General features: G+C 36.5%; 1 protein-coding gene across 1 annotated transcript in view; it reads right to left on the bottom strand.

Moving 5' to 3' along the window:
• SLC16A10 (solute carrier family 16 member 10) overlaps positions 1-14365 on the bottom strand; it is a 77584-nt gene that overhangs the window by 17883 nt on the left and 45336 nt on the right. The window contains exon 3 of the mRNA XM_076333429.1: positions 12320-12758. Within this exon, the coding sequence (XP_076189544.1) occupies positions 12320-12758 (439 nt within the window). The remainder of the gene's footprint in view (positions 1-12319; positions 12759-14365) is intronic.

Here is a 14365-nt window from a genome sequence, read left to right as displayed (position 1 = left end):
TGTGTATTAACCAATTAAATGAAGTAGTAAGTGGAAAAAGGGAAGCGCTAACACCATTATAATACAACAAGCAAGACCTTTATTAGAATATTATGTTAGCTACAGCATTTACACGTCACAAAAGGATGTCTTCTCAATGCTGAACTTAAGATGTCTGCCTTAGCCAGCTAGTCTTCCTAACTGATACTACCAAAAAAAAAGATTCTTTGGGAGGCAGTTCAGAAGCCTGACCCTGATGCTCCAAATATTGCTCTCTGGAGAAGCTTCTTACTCTTTGGACCATAAGGACTAGTCAGTCAAACTAAAGGTCTTCAAGTGAGGTGAGTACCCCTCAGCTTGAAAAATGCTTTGAAAGACAGCTACGAGACTGATTCAAGGTCTCTGGAATCTGCCATACTGAAAAACTTACCAGGAGAGAGCTCATGTTCTCTAACTACTCAGACAGGAAAATGACAAAGGCAAAGAGAAACACAGGAAGGTAGACTAAGACCAAAATGAAAATAAGTGTTTATTTGCATCAGTGAAAGTAATTAGCCAGGAACAAAAAGCTTTTACAAAAGGATGTGTTTCCATTTTACAAAATAATGCTGTTACCTCAAGTAAATTTTTCAACTCACCAGTAGAATTAGCAGTAAGATTACCAAGATTGTACCACTCATTTGTGTGAAGAGAAAGCAGCTTATTACAGTAGCCCCTTCTAAAATTTACAAACAAAGACTGTATTTCTTACCTATCTTGAAGAGCAACACAATAAGCAACTAACTTGGAGTTAACTGGTTAGTAAAACAGGAATTCATTCATCTACCTACATCTTAGAACACTACTGTCATCTTCTAAGAGAGGTCGACTTCCTTACTCCACAACAGAATTTGTGCTACTTTTATCAAGTCTCTCAGGACTAGACTCCTTAAACCACAGGATTTAGATGAGTAAAATCAAAACATAGATGCTCAAACCTTTATTCAGCTGCCACATAATTCTGAGGGCATCCATAACACTGATATCAGAGATCTACTTGTGGATATGGTCACAATCACCTCAGCTTTCACAGAGCTGGGTGAAATGCCCGTCTCATTCTACTGGGAAACACAGAAGAAAGCTCTCACAAGAGTCTCAATTCTAGATGGAAGTCCCAGACACACTGCCAAGTATCTACCAGATCAGAGCCCAGAGAAATTGAATCACGTAGTCATATTTTCATTTAAAACACAACAAAAAGATTATAATGATAGTCTCCCCTCCTCATACAGAAATATAGCCCTTACTCAGGATACAGACATCTATGTTCCGTTTTCTTTCCTGCCTGGAGCAATCCAAAACCACCTCTCCCTTTTCCTAGGAAATATTCTGCTCAGTAGTAATGACAAATTTTAACTCCATCATCAGAAAAGAATGAAAACCTGAAAAATAGCTCACAGCTTGACAATTACTGGCAATCAAATGGAAAGAGCTACGTTTCAGAATTTCCTCAAAGGAAAATTCAAAATACATGGAAAGAAATTCACAAGCCTGAACAGGATTTAAAAAGCAAAAAGGGTTTCTATGCAGCTCTTGTCGGAGCAGAAACTGGACACAAAAACTGGTCTGTATATGAGTGAAGGAAGGTTCTTCACTTAATTTTGGCGATTAGTTTTCTTCACTCTGTATGAGGATAGCAGGAAAAAACATCAACTGTGATCTCAGGCTTCTGGGCACTTGTGGAGCTTGAAGAGTTTAGTTCAGGTCAAGATGCTTCAAGCATCCAAAGACAGGATGCTGAGTTTACCATTAAAATAGCATTTAAAAAAAACACACCAAAAAACCCCCACCACACTTCACAGTTTAATCTGGCTTCGAACTATATGCTCTGTTTGCTATTAGAATAGTTTGTATTATGCAAGAGTACATTAACTAGTGTTCTGTTAGGGACTAATACAAAGGAAATCATGATGCAACTCAGACCTTTCAATCTGCTAGTATTGCATAGACCTGAGGACGACTGCTTTGCTCTTATCCTTCAACATCATCTTATTGCTTGTACCTGAGTATACCTGCTACCTAAAATAATTTTTTTTAAACTTTCATTTACTTTTACTTCTAAAAAAAAACCAGAAAACATTTGGTTTATTCTTTTCAGTTTTTATTCTTTCTATACTTATGATTTTTATTCTTCTCCAGCACTTATTTGGAAAACATAGTTTAAATATGCTTTCATAAAAATTACATGTATAAAGTAGGAAATAAATTATTTCTTTTCCCACCACCACCCCCAACGTCAAAAGTGGAGAATCTAGCTAAGAATAAATACTGCCAGATCAACATTGAGGAAAACCAGGAAAGAAATGAGTGCACAGGATAATTACAGAAGTGGATAAAGGGGGAAAATTTCACTAACCTGGGCAGTCAAACTGCAGCAGATGTTGAGATCTGAAGGGAGATAAATGCAAAGATTAGAAAAGCAAGTAAAGCATGGGGAGCCACTGAAGATTTGGGGTCTCAGAGATATCTGCTTAACAATTACATTGGACCTTTAAAAAAACCAGTGCCTTGTTAGTCTTCCATTGGAGACAGAAATATGGTAGATTAAGTGGATGAAAAAGGTAATAGTGCTAAAATTGACAGCTATACCTACAGTTTTAACTTTTTTAGGTCATCTACAGTATAGAGAAATATCTGTTTGACACACAGTTATCTTACTACTGGACATAATTTAAAACATACTGTCCTATCATTACAAAACAGACTAACAGCAGACTCTGGGAAATAAAAGATGTAGTAGACAAATGACTGATGTAGAAGATCTGAAGAAATGAACAGGTTTCTTGAACAGCAGCCCATAAAAGTAAGTGAATGTAGTGACAGAGGCTGGTTTTTTCCAGTTTAAGTAAAAAAATCCAGACATACCAATTAGATATTAAACATTATTTTACACAACATTTTAAAAGTAGCAAATTTAGGACATAATACAAGTCGTTCACAAAACAGAGACAGTACTTACCTTACAAGAACTGAATTTCTTCAAGATATGCTATGTGTATGCACTTTACTGTGGATATGCATGTGTTTTATAAGTTTAGAGATTTTTGGTTACTAGAGTCCATACAGTATACATCATACTTTTCATCATGCTTTGCACTCAGACATAAAGGACAGCATTTATATCTGTGCTTCTATTTGTCTCCACTGTAGAATCCAGGGGCATAGGACTTAGAGGGAGGAGAGAGGTGCAGGATTAGGACTGTGCACATGGAATGCACAACCTGAAGAGCTTCACTTATTGCAAGGTATGTAACTCCTTTCTACTATGGCTCCTTGAGCAGATGCATGTCCCGCTGCAGAGAACACAAAGCAACTGTCACCGTCTGTGTGGAGATGACCACTCTTGCAAGGACAGCAACTGAAACACTGGTTTCTCAAATGAGGTGTCAATCTAGAGATGTCACACCTGACTATTTAGGCAACACAGCATGGCAGGGCTTGAAGACTTAGAAAAAGATTTGTAAGCAATGTTACGATGACTAGGGCAGAACATCAGCTACTGCAGTGAGATTCATCCTGACTATCCTATAGATCGTCCAGATAAGGCAGCCCAGATCTGCTTGGACCATCTTGGGTGGTTTCTATACCCTTTATATTTTCCAATATAATTCTTCTTAATGGCCCAAAGCTTTTGCTTGGGGAGGGTGCAGTTTACAAGTGGAAAATGGCTGTTTTTCTGAATGGGCAGAATAGAGAGACTGTTTTGTCCTGAATAAATAAGGCCTTTCAGAAACTGAATATATGGAAGTAAATACAGTTTTCAAAGTACATAACAAGAATTTCAAGTAAGTTCCTAGAAAAACTGTGGGTACAGAGGATCTCATGAGAGCTTGGCTCTTCATTTCTCCAAGTTGATTGCATAGGAAGACAGTTTTTATTGGCACATGTTCTAGGGGGCAAAGGTTCAAACATTGAATTTGCACAGCAGAATCCGATCTCTTATTAACAAGAACAAGGCACATCAAGGATACAGAGTGAGAAATGGGGAGAGACAAGTCAAAATAGCTGGCTGGTAAAGAACAGAGCTGAAGGACAAATCATCCTGGTTCAATTTAAGAAGGCAGTCCAAGGTGATAAAACAGTTGTAGAATCAAATCTGGCAACAAAAATCTGCATCTTATCAGCAAGTCCTCCTGTTCACTATGTTGTTTCTAAAGTAAAAAAAAAAAAGACAACTGTTCTTAGCTAAAGAACAGGAACAAAATGGATGTTCCAGCAAAAGATAGGAAGTATAGACCAGTAGACAGCACTATCTTTTTGTCCGAGGACAGACTATGTGGGCACAGCACTAGACCCCACAACCTCAAAGTAACAAACACAGAAGGTCTGGAGACAGACGAAGCCACACAGAGGACAGACTAATATTTATCTGAGCTGTCTGATTTGGTGATGCAGGCTAGAAAGAGCATTTGTTTATATGCATTAAAAAGTTCTTATGACTAACAAAGTACTTTACAGATATTCCAATCATCTCCATGCCCCTCCCAGGAATAAAAATGTGTGTCTTGTTAGGATAGTGAAGATTTTGAACACAGTTTCGCTTCCATCTGAGAAGCAGACTGCCTAAACGATTCGGCCTTTAAGTGCCCATCATCTGTTCTGATGAGATGTATCTGAAATACATCTATCTGAAATAGATTACTTTAAAGCTGTCCCTATACAGCAGGCCCATGCCCCTTCTCTCCGATAACAGAAAATACAATTGCAGTATTGCCCATAGCTATCTTTAAGCCCAGAGATTTTCTAGATAAAAGATTCATGAGTTCTGAAAGATAGTTTACATTGAGGGCACTGTATCTGTCACTAAAACCAGTAAGCTTCCCCCCCGTGAACTAGTTGCCCTGGATGTCAAAAGAAGGTCCCTCACAGACCCTTACTAAACTCTTCTAGAATTTCAAGAAGGCAGAAGCATACACATAAGAAATACCTGCCTGTGGAACAGGCCAACCTGCAGCAGCCCATATGTGATCACAGATGTAGCCGGGCATGTGGCACAACGTACATTTTCACTGTTGTGTTTTGATCTGCAAGCCTGAACAGGCTCTAGAACTTACTGCAAGAGAGGTGTGCCCTTGCAAACGTGGAAAACAAAGGGGCCACCATAACCTTCATTACGCCAAGGGAAAAGGTTTGACTTCCAAGAATTTAAAAACCCTATTGAGCTCTTCGATCAGGTCTCCAAATATTTCACCACTAAATATAAAGACCTGTCTGTATTAGTCAGCTACCTCAAAGACCTGGGTTAAAATCCTCAAAGCTGTCAATAATTCAAATGACAAGGGCTCTGGTATTGTTAATGGTTTGACCTAACACAAACTAAGGAACTTCACACATGTGGTAATATAATGTAATGGAAATGTTGAATTCTGAAAGTTAAGATATAAGAACCGGTCTCTCAATTACATTTAACTTCAGTTTGCAGATGAACAGGTTTCCCCAAACCTATTCTTTTTTGGAGATGAAAGTGAGTGATTTCCTATTTCCCAGGAAACTTCCTATTGTAAAAGATATCATTGGAAAGGACAGCTGAAAGACCATGGGAGGTAATGAATAGGAAACAAACTGAACTGGAAAGATTGTCCAGATGAAAGAGAGCCCAAGATGACTAGGTATGCTGGGTTATGCTGACTCAAATGCTCAAAGTAGGCCAAGTGGTCTCCAGAGGATAACACAGCAAGGCACTCAATCTGTCACAGCTGTTTGTGGACTGAGCTGAGCAGGGGATTACTGGCCTGGTAAGAATGCTTGTCATCACAATTCCCAGCCATTCCTAAGGTCTATAAAAAGAGAAGGCAGCTAAACTGATTACCTTCATGCAACATATAATACTGCGAGAAGCAAGAAATCTCCTCTGAAGCCTTTCAAACTTAGCATATTCCTGGTTTTCATACAGCAAAGCACAGCACCACAGAGGACATACACACTACGGTATTTTTTCATTTCCTAGTGAAAAACAGCTACACAGTGTTCACTGCTGGCAACCAGGCTTATTTAGAGGCTAAACCTTCACTTCATTGTTACAAAATCTCCCCAAGAATCTGAAAAGGCACGTTACCAGCGGAGCCAGCGAATCTCGTATTTTCAAGTAAGATGCCAGCAGAGCCTGAGAGTCTGTACCTAACAATGGTCCTGGGGCTGCTATATCTTTTTGGAATACCTTTTAGCTGGCCAGCTGCTTGGAAGCCTCTTTACTTTTAATTGTGAGATGCATTTTCTTTTCCAATACAGCTGATGAAAATCTTAGAGCAGAGTCCAAGGTGGTGCTTTGTTTCTCAGTGGCAGTTTCTAGAATCTGACGCAGTATCTACCTATTTTTTCCAAGCATTAAGTCTGCAGTCTCACTTCCCTGTTCCTCAGAGGTCCAGCTGAACCTATTCCTGGCACATGCAGATTCAGAGAAGGAATGAGACACTGAATCTTCAGTATCTCTCTATGAAGGAGAATAAATCTAGTATTTAAATGTCTCCCAAGACAGATTCTCCCAAAGAAGTTGTTAGAAAAAATGGCCAGGCACACACCATTTTTTCATATCTTAAACATGAAGCACACAGACACAGAACACATGCACTCCACATAGCTACTGCTAACCAAAAATCTCTACATATGCAAGTATGTACCCATCATGGAATATGAACGTGGATAAGCATCAAAAGGAAAAGTCAGATTTACACAGCAAGTTAAGAAACAGGCAGCAAAGCAGGGTAAGAGATATTGCAATCTATTTTTCCTGAGCTATTCTGAAGTTTTAAGAGTATAGTCAGTGTAACGGTAACTTTCACATTGCTTATCAATTAATGGGTAGCTTTGTATACAAGCCTATAACTGTATTTAAACAATAAGCCTAATTTTCAAATAAATCTAGCCATTCTTTAAGAGTATGTATTTTCTTTATAAAAAAAGATTTAGACTTAGAAAGGTAAACTTTATCAATGCACATTTTTATTGCATTGTCTATCATCCAGTTTCTTTTTTAAAACATGTAATAAATATTTGCACTATTTTGTTCAACTACAAACTGTTCAATTCAGTTTTTCATCCTGCAAGGTGTTAAACACTATAAATAAGACAGGACCTACCATTTGCAAGAGTCATTTAATAAAAGTAACTGCTAAACCAAACAATGTCCCAAGACAAATTACTACAGAACCTTAGTAGTGACCTTAGTCACTGCTTAGGAAAGACTAAGCAATGACAACATCCATTTTAAGCAGAATTTCTTTTCACCCTGCTAAATAAAGCACAAAAAGCAACAGCAATCTTTTAAACTACCTAAACATGTGACCTTATATCAAATTTTAACAGAATTGACCTAACAAGCTCATAAGAATTAAGGATGTATGATCCTGATTAAGTACATACTTTTCTAAAGGGTAAGAGAGGACAGCACTAAATGCTTAACATTAGACTGTGATTCCTGAAAAACAGAAGTTCTCTGTTTATTAGCAGAACAAGCACAGGACAAGAAGTGGCACAGAGACTAGGTATACTTTCTTTCAAATATACTTAATATTCAAATATACTTAATCATTTCCTTGTGAGATAGTCTTTATTAAAAACAACTTGGAAAGAGTGTTTTGCATTAATCTGACAGATTTCTGTTGTGGACTCACAATTTAAACCTGAATGGACTAAACTTGTTTTTTATTTGGTTATTTGCCTACTTTAGAGAGACATCAAAAGAAAAAAAAACTCTCAATCACCGCAGTTTAGCATGAATTTAAAATTGAGAGGAATAACAACCATTTGATTTAGTAATCCTATGAATTACCTGTTTGCTATTCAACAATCTGAGTTAATGCTAAAAGTATATAATACAATTAAGTCAAAACCTATTTATAGTACTTCTCCCAACCCAATTCCCCAAAAATCACACAGAATGGAACACCTACTAATGGAATTTTACACCAATTAAACTGGGATAAGAAAAGCTCTCCCTTTTTGGTTCTCCCCTAAAAGGACCAGAAGGAATATGATGCCTATTTCGCATGCAGCTGATACCTACTAGTCAGGGTCTGGTAATTCTTGCCAGCTCCTTGATACAAATCCTATCTAGCATACCATATATTTATTTGTTGATTCGTTTAATTTTAGTTAAAGCCTAGTTCATGAGCAGGTTATTTTCTCTGGTTTTAACAGCTTTTACTCTATCTAGCAAATATGGTACAGCTGGTTAAAATTGCTAAGACCTTGCTAATTCTATTATTCCAAAGCCCAACATGAGCTTTTATTTCTTTCTTACTACAAGTTTCACAACATGCATCTTCCTGACCAATATGTTTTAGAAAACACAGAAGAGACAAACAGAAATCAGGGCTGGCCTCAGAAGCACTCGGAGACCCTGCCTGGGACCTTAGGAGCTCCTCCGCTGTGCCAAGCCGGCAGGCAGCAGCTGATGTGCGGTGACTAGAGCACACCAAGTCTGCAACCTCCAGTTACCATGGTCCCAAGTGGTGACACACAACAACCCTAACCAGTAGGGCCTGTGGCACCTGTGTTTCATTACATGGTCAAGAGCACCCAACACTGACAGAAACTGCCTTTCCAGGTGGGAAAAATGGGACTTGATAAGTAGAGGAACCAGGTCTGAGGGCTAAGGGAAGAGTTGTAGGCATGAGGCTCCACATATGTGTTTTGTCTTAAGGTGCTTGCAACCAGCATCCCATTCTAGCAGTCTGGCTATCGTCAGCCAGCCCTAACAGTAGGAAAATTTCAAGAGTTTTAGCATAACGAAAGCTGTTACTTGTCCACATATCATATTCCTTTTCCAGTATTGCTACAATTTTAAAAATGCAGTGAACAATAGTAACTTTCATTTTCAAAAGCTGAGGAAAGTAATCTCTGGTTTGGTAGATGTACCAGCAAAAAGTTATTTTTTCTTATAGCCTTTGACTTATCTGGAAGTACGTACTTTCATGTACTTCTGGAAGTACATAAAATGTGGTTTTTATCAAAAGCAGACAAAACTAGGATAAAGTCCAGAGCTATCCACTGGAGTTGAAGTATCTGTGTTGAAGGGCAGAATCCATGCTGTTCCTTCATAAACACTGATCTATTCACTTTCTCAAATACAGATCCACAGAGACTTCCTAAGGCTTTGAATAGTCGCCCCCAGCACACATCTTTGCCCAGCAGTGATAAATGCTATGGTTCTTCACCTAGTCACGTTTTCATAAAAATAAATGCCTCTTTCAATTAAAAAGATTTCCCATTCTTTTTGAAATTATTAAACTTGAGTTAGAGGGATGAGTGTTTGCTTAGTTCTAAAAGCAGGCCTAAATTCTTTAATGAGTTTAGGTTTATATAGAAATAATTACAGAAATGGTGGGCTTAGCTGTGAGAAAACATCACTCTAAGCCCCAAGCAGCAAGTTTACTCTTAGTCCTACGACTGCATCCTCCAACCCAGCGACTTAAACTCCTGCTTTCTGTCACAAAGATTTCTGCTACTGAGGATACATCCATCCTTGGTAATCACATACAAAATAATTATAAAATAATCTTCAATATATGAACTGCAGGTATTAAACTGTTTTCACCTTGATCACTTATCCAAGACTGAAGATTAGAAAAGTCTTATACATTCTGGAAGTGAAAATACTGCTATTTATGAAATTCAAGTTTTAATTTTCCATTTCAACATCAGTAAAGCTAGAGATTATTTTATTAAACTATTTGTATGTCAAGCTTTCTGAAAGATTAGTGAGCACTTACATAGTACTTAATGGACCATATACATAAGCAAACAGAAATCTGACATTGTGATGGTACCTATGTGGTTTCTTTATCAGTATAAACACATGAAATTTTATTCCAATTCATACTGTTTCTTACCATCCCTATCATACTCACTGATCAAAGTTTGGTTTAGGCTTTAAATACTTAAATATTGGTCAAGAGTCCTGGGTACATAACACAAGTAGTACCTCAATCCTCCATGGATTCTTTATGTATATTGAAAGGTATCTAAATTAAATTTTGGATAGAAATCTGAATCATAAATAATCAGATGTTTTAAAAGATTAAAGAAAAAAAAATCAAGCTATTTTCCATTTAATAATGCTATCTGCAAAGCCAAGAATGAAAGCTAAGCTTCTTGTTTAGAATTGTTTTATTTAAAAGTAGTGGGAGATTACTATACATCGTTTAAGAAGATTTGCCTCTAGTTTACAGGAGGACCAGAGAATTATACAGTAAAATTGAGTATTTAGAGACAAGTAAATTAAAACAAAGACTTGTGGGTTTCAGGACGGGGTTTTGTAATAAAACTTATCAGTGAAGAGTTCCTAAGAGCTGGTGAAGCTTTCCCTCTCAGAAGTGGCATACAAAGTAAACTGACTACCATTGAAGGTTTATGTTATAAATAGTTAAGCTTCATGGTTCCTCTGAAACTCTGAGGGGAAAAAAAAAAGCTGGAATGTAAATCTCTCAGTATCATTTTGAGTTAATCTTTAAAATATTAGATTCTAACTGTACTTTGGAATAGTTTTATAGTGTTATCAAACATTATATTAGAAACAGCCTTGATCAAGTTGTTTTCCTGTACTGGAACTGTATTTTGCAGTCGGAATTTGTGCCAATCTGATACAAGGAAAAAAGCACTCAACCGGAGTGAAAGAACACTATAAAAAGAAAAATTATGTAATATAAAAGAGATAAAGGGTTTTGTCCTCTACAAGTTGACCAGAAGCTTTAGTCCAATCTAGAAACAAGAAGCATTCGTACAAGCATCTTGGTAAAAAATTACAAGCTTTTTGTTAAATAAACGTATTTTAGAGGTTCTATGTGACTGCTTGTATAGCCTTGTTCTTCAGTTCTCTCCAAGTGTTAACGATCATTTACAATCTCTCCACTAGCTTTCTCTACAACACTTCCCTTCTACTCCTCTGAACACTTTTATTTCAAAACATCTCTACAAAACTTAGGCATAAGTTGTCACAATAGCTTAGTCATCCGATTGTGCAGTCCTTTGAAATAGTCCAATTCTAAGTGTTATAGAATAAGACCTACACAATTAAAAATTAAGTAACAAGAACTAGCCATGAATAAGTCAGTTTACAGCTGCTCGAAAAACAAACCAGCCCCCACCCTAAGGTAATCTTTAAAATAAACATCTGATGCAGAGCCAGTAATCTAACCAATGTATTACCAGAAAGCAGTGACACCACTTGTTTTATTGTATACAAACCTATGGGCTTTTAAGAAGTTGAAGATTTTTGACAGAATTCAAGACATTTATTATCATTAATCTTACTGTTCTACCATGGATGAATAATAAATATTAATATGATCCTTCTGTTTTCATAGTGGGTACTAGTTCTACTAGTCCATGCTCTTTATCAAGTACTCTTGAATATGAGGATGTGTAATGGTCTAAATAGAGCATCCCATTGCAGGTTGTGGGCTTTTTTCCACCCCCCCTTTGCCTTTTAAGCCTTTTGGTTCGCACCACTTCAGTTTAGACAACACCACCAGGAAGCCATTCAAAAATAATTCACCATTTAAGTAGTGCAATGAGTGCCAGCCTGATACATTTCATGTAATGCATCTCCCAGTTGCATCAAAATTTCTTAAGATTAACACAGCGTACTACAGAAAAAAAAATAATTCTGCTAGGGAAACAAATTAACTTTAGTACATGTATAAGAAATGGCTGATTGACAGCTTTCCCATCATCAGAAGCTAAAGCTCTATCAGTTACTGTAGACAGCAATAAAAACCAGCTGAATTGGCAGCTAGAAGCACCGAATAACAAGATCAGTTATATTAGTGCTACAGTGGTAAACTACAAAGCTAAAGTTTGAGACAGAAAAATCCAAGTGTTTTGCTTTTAATAAATCTGGAAAATGGTCAATAAAATATACCCTAAAAATGTACATTTTAAACATACCTCAATTTAAAGGAATAAAAATTAGAAGTTTTACCCATTTTTTGTTATTTACTCCTTCCATTATTCCTCTGAAATGCACAAGTATCATTGGCAATGTATGCAGCCAAGTACCAAAATAAAGAATTCTCTTTGGAATAGTACAAAATACTTTTCAAATGTCTCTTTTCATGGTTAAAGTATTTTAAACCTTAGATTGAGAACAAGGTACTAAAAGTTTAACTGGCTCAACTAATAGTTCTGATTAGAGCCCTCTTTTAAATCACAGACAATGTCAAAATTAATTTTGTGTTTCTCCCCAACACAACTTGCACTTTAAATATTGCTTCCTATCACCAATCGTTTTCTTAATCCATAACACAAAGGGAAATAGCTGCAGTTTTAAATACATCATATGCAGGAAGAAACATGCACTTACCAAGTGAACATAAGGCACAAAGTATCCAAAAAGTGCAGCTGGGATCCCCAAAGCCCAGATTCTGTAACTGAGAACTTTGAAAACGGAGAAATTGCAAATCTTTTTTTCAGGACGAAATCTGAACTTTCCCTTCTTTCCTCCCTCCTTGTCTTTGGCATTGGAAACAAGGGGCTTGTACGTAAAGCCAGCCAGGAACAGAATAAAGATAAGGATGCACAGGACCCGCAAGGTGTTGTATAGGCCAACAGAATCGATCAAAACTCTCAAGAGGAAGGGCAGTGACACGGTGAACAAGCTGCTGCCTGCAGTGACAATGCCATTCACTAGTCCAAGGCGTTTCTTGAAATAGTGCCCGAGAATGACCAAGGATGGCTGGTACGCAAATGAGCAGCCACAGGCAAATAAGACTCCATAGGTGAAATATAGAGGTTCAATGGTGCTACATCAAAAGAAAGAAAAAAAATCGTTAGTGTTTTGTACAACACTGTATGCCCACGTTCACCTACCATATGCAAGACAGTTTTTCAATGAATTGACATATTTACAGAAGTGAGTTAAGAGTTTGTATGTACTTATAGTTGAACTACACTGTGTCAGCTTAATTCAGCAGTTGTTCTGTTTTCTTCCACTGAAAATTTCATAGAATTCACTGAACAGGTAAAAAGGCAATATTACATTTAAGTATAATTACACCAAATAGTCTGACTAAAAGAAAGTTTTAAAAATCATTGTCAGGCTGAATTAACCAAATATAAGTTCAACCATTGCCGGGTTTTTGTTTTTTTTCTTTTCCAAAGAAAGTTATATTGTTTGATTTACGCATTTCTTCACTGTGCTAGCAGTTCAAACATAATACCGAACACTCCTCGAACTCAGAAAAATCAAGTACTTACATAGTTTATTATGAAAATACAATAGCAAAAGTAGTAAACATCATTAATAATGAAAAATAAAACAAAATACGGTCGAGTTTTGGTAATATAATACATTATTAGCAAATGATACTTTTTAGGTATTATTTTTAGACAAATAATCCCCTTTTTAATAAATATTCTAAATTCAGTGTTTTGATCCAGATATTGGATGTGCTAAGAAAGAAATAGGAGAAAACGTTAATAAAGAATGAAACATTTCAGCTCATATTAAGGACAATCTTCATCACAAGGTTCTCCACCATTACCATCTACTGTACAACTGAAATGAAGCAGAGCCGTTGTGTTACATCACAGGCGGACATGTGACATTAAAAGGTATTGTTCAAGAAGTCTTTAACAGTATGAAGTAACAGTGTTAGTACAACTAAATTAGTATTATAGTATTAATAAGTCAAAGGAAACTTTTTTTTACATTTAGATGAAGGAGGCAATGCGTGAGAAGTGTTTTTATACAAGATTTGAGGTGGCACATGACGATTTAATTTTTTTTTTTAATACTATGTTTTCAATGAACCATGGGCTCTTTTTTATCAGCTAACACCTGCTTTTAAAGAAATTATAGAAAACCATTTAACTTGTTAGCCAATATATTAACTTTTTTTTTTTAAGGAGTATGAATGCTTTACGTTGTGCTTTTCATCATAGGATGTTACCTGCCAGCATCCCTCTATACCAAAATACACTCCACAAGCTTACCATGCAATTACAGAAATTCTTAGAAAATAGTATTTGACTAACAAAGGTCTGACACCAGGAACTCTGGTTTTGTGTATTAGTGTGAAAAAGAATATTTGTGTAACATAATATTGTTGCTTTCTACATTAAAGTATCAATTTCTAAAACTGATTATACAAAATGTAAGCCAGCAGAAACAATGTAAGGGGGAAAGACTGATTACCTTTATCAATGGAAAATAACCAGAAAAAATAAAAATGGGAGTTATAAAATGAGAGGAGGAAGATAATACAGTAAGGACAGAACTTCTGCTTCCATCTGTAAATTCATTCAAAAAGTTTACAGCATGGCATACATAGTAAAATATTTTCCTGCATTACAAATACTCTTACATCTCAGCTTCCTAAGAGATAAAATTTATATTAAGAAATCAACA

The sequence above is a fragment of the Aptenodytes patagonicus genome, chromosome 3 (assembly GCF_965638725.1).
Source record: "Aptenodytes patagonicus chromosome 3, bAptPat1.pri.cur, whole genome shotgun sequence".
Classification (NCBI taxonomy): domain Eukaryota; kingdom Metazoa; phylum Chordata; class Aves; order Sphenisciformes; family Spheniscidae; genus Aptenodytes; species Aptenodytes patagonicus.
The sequence above is the reverse complement of the archived record's forward strand: the minus strand, read 5'-3'. Positions and strand labels throughout refer to the sequence as shown.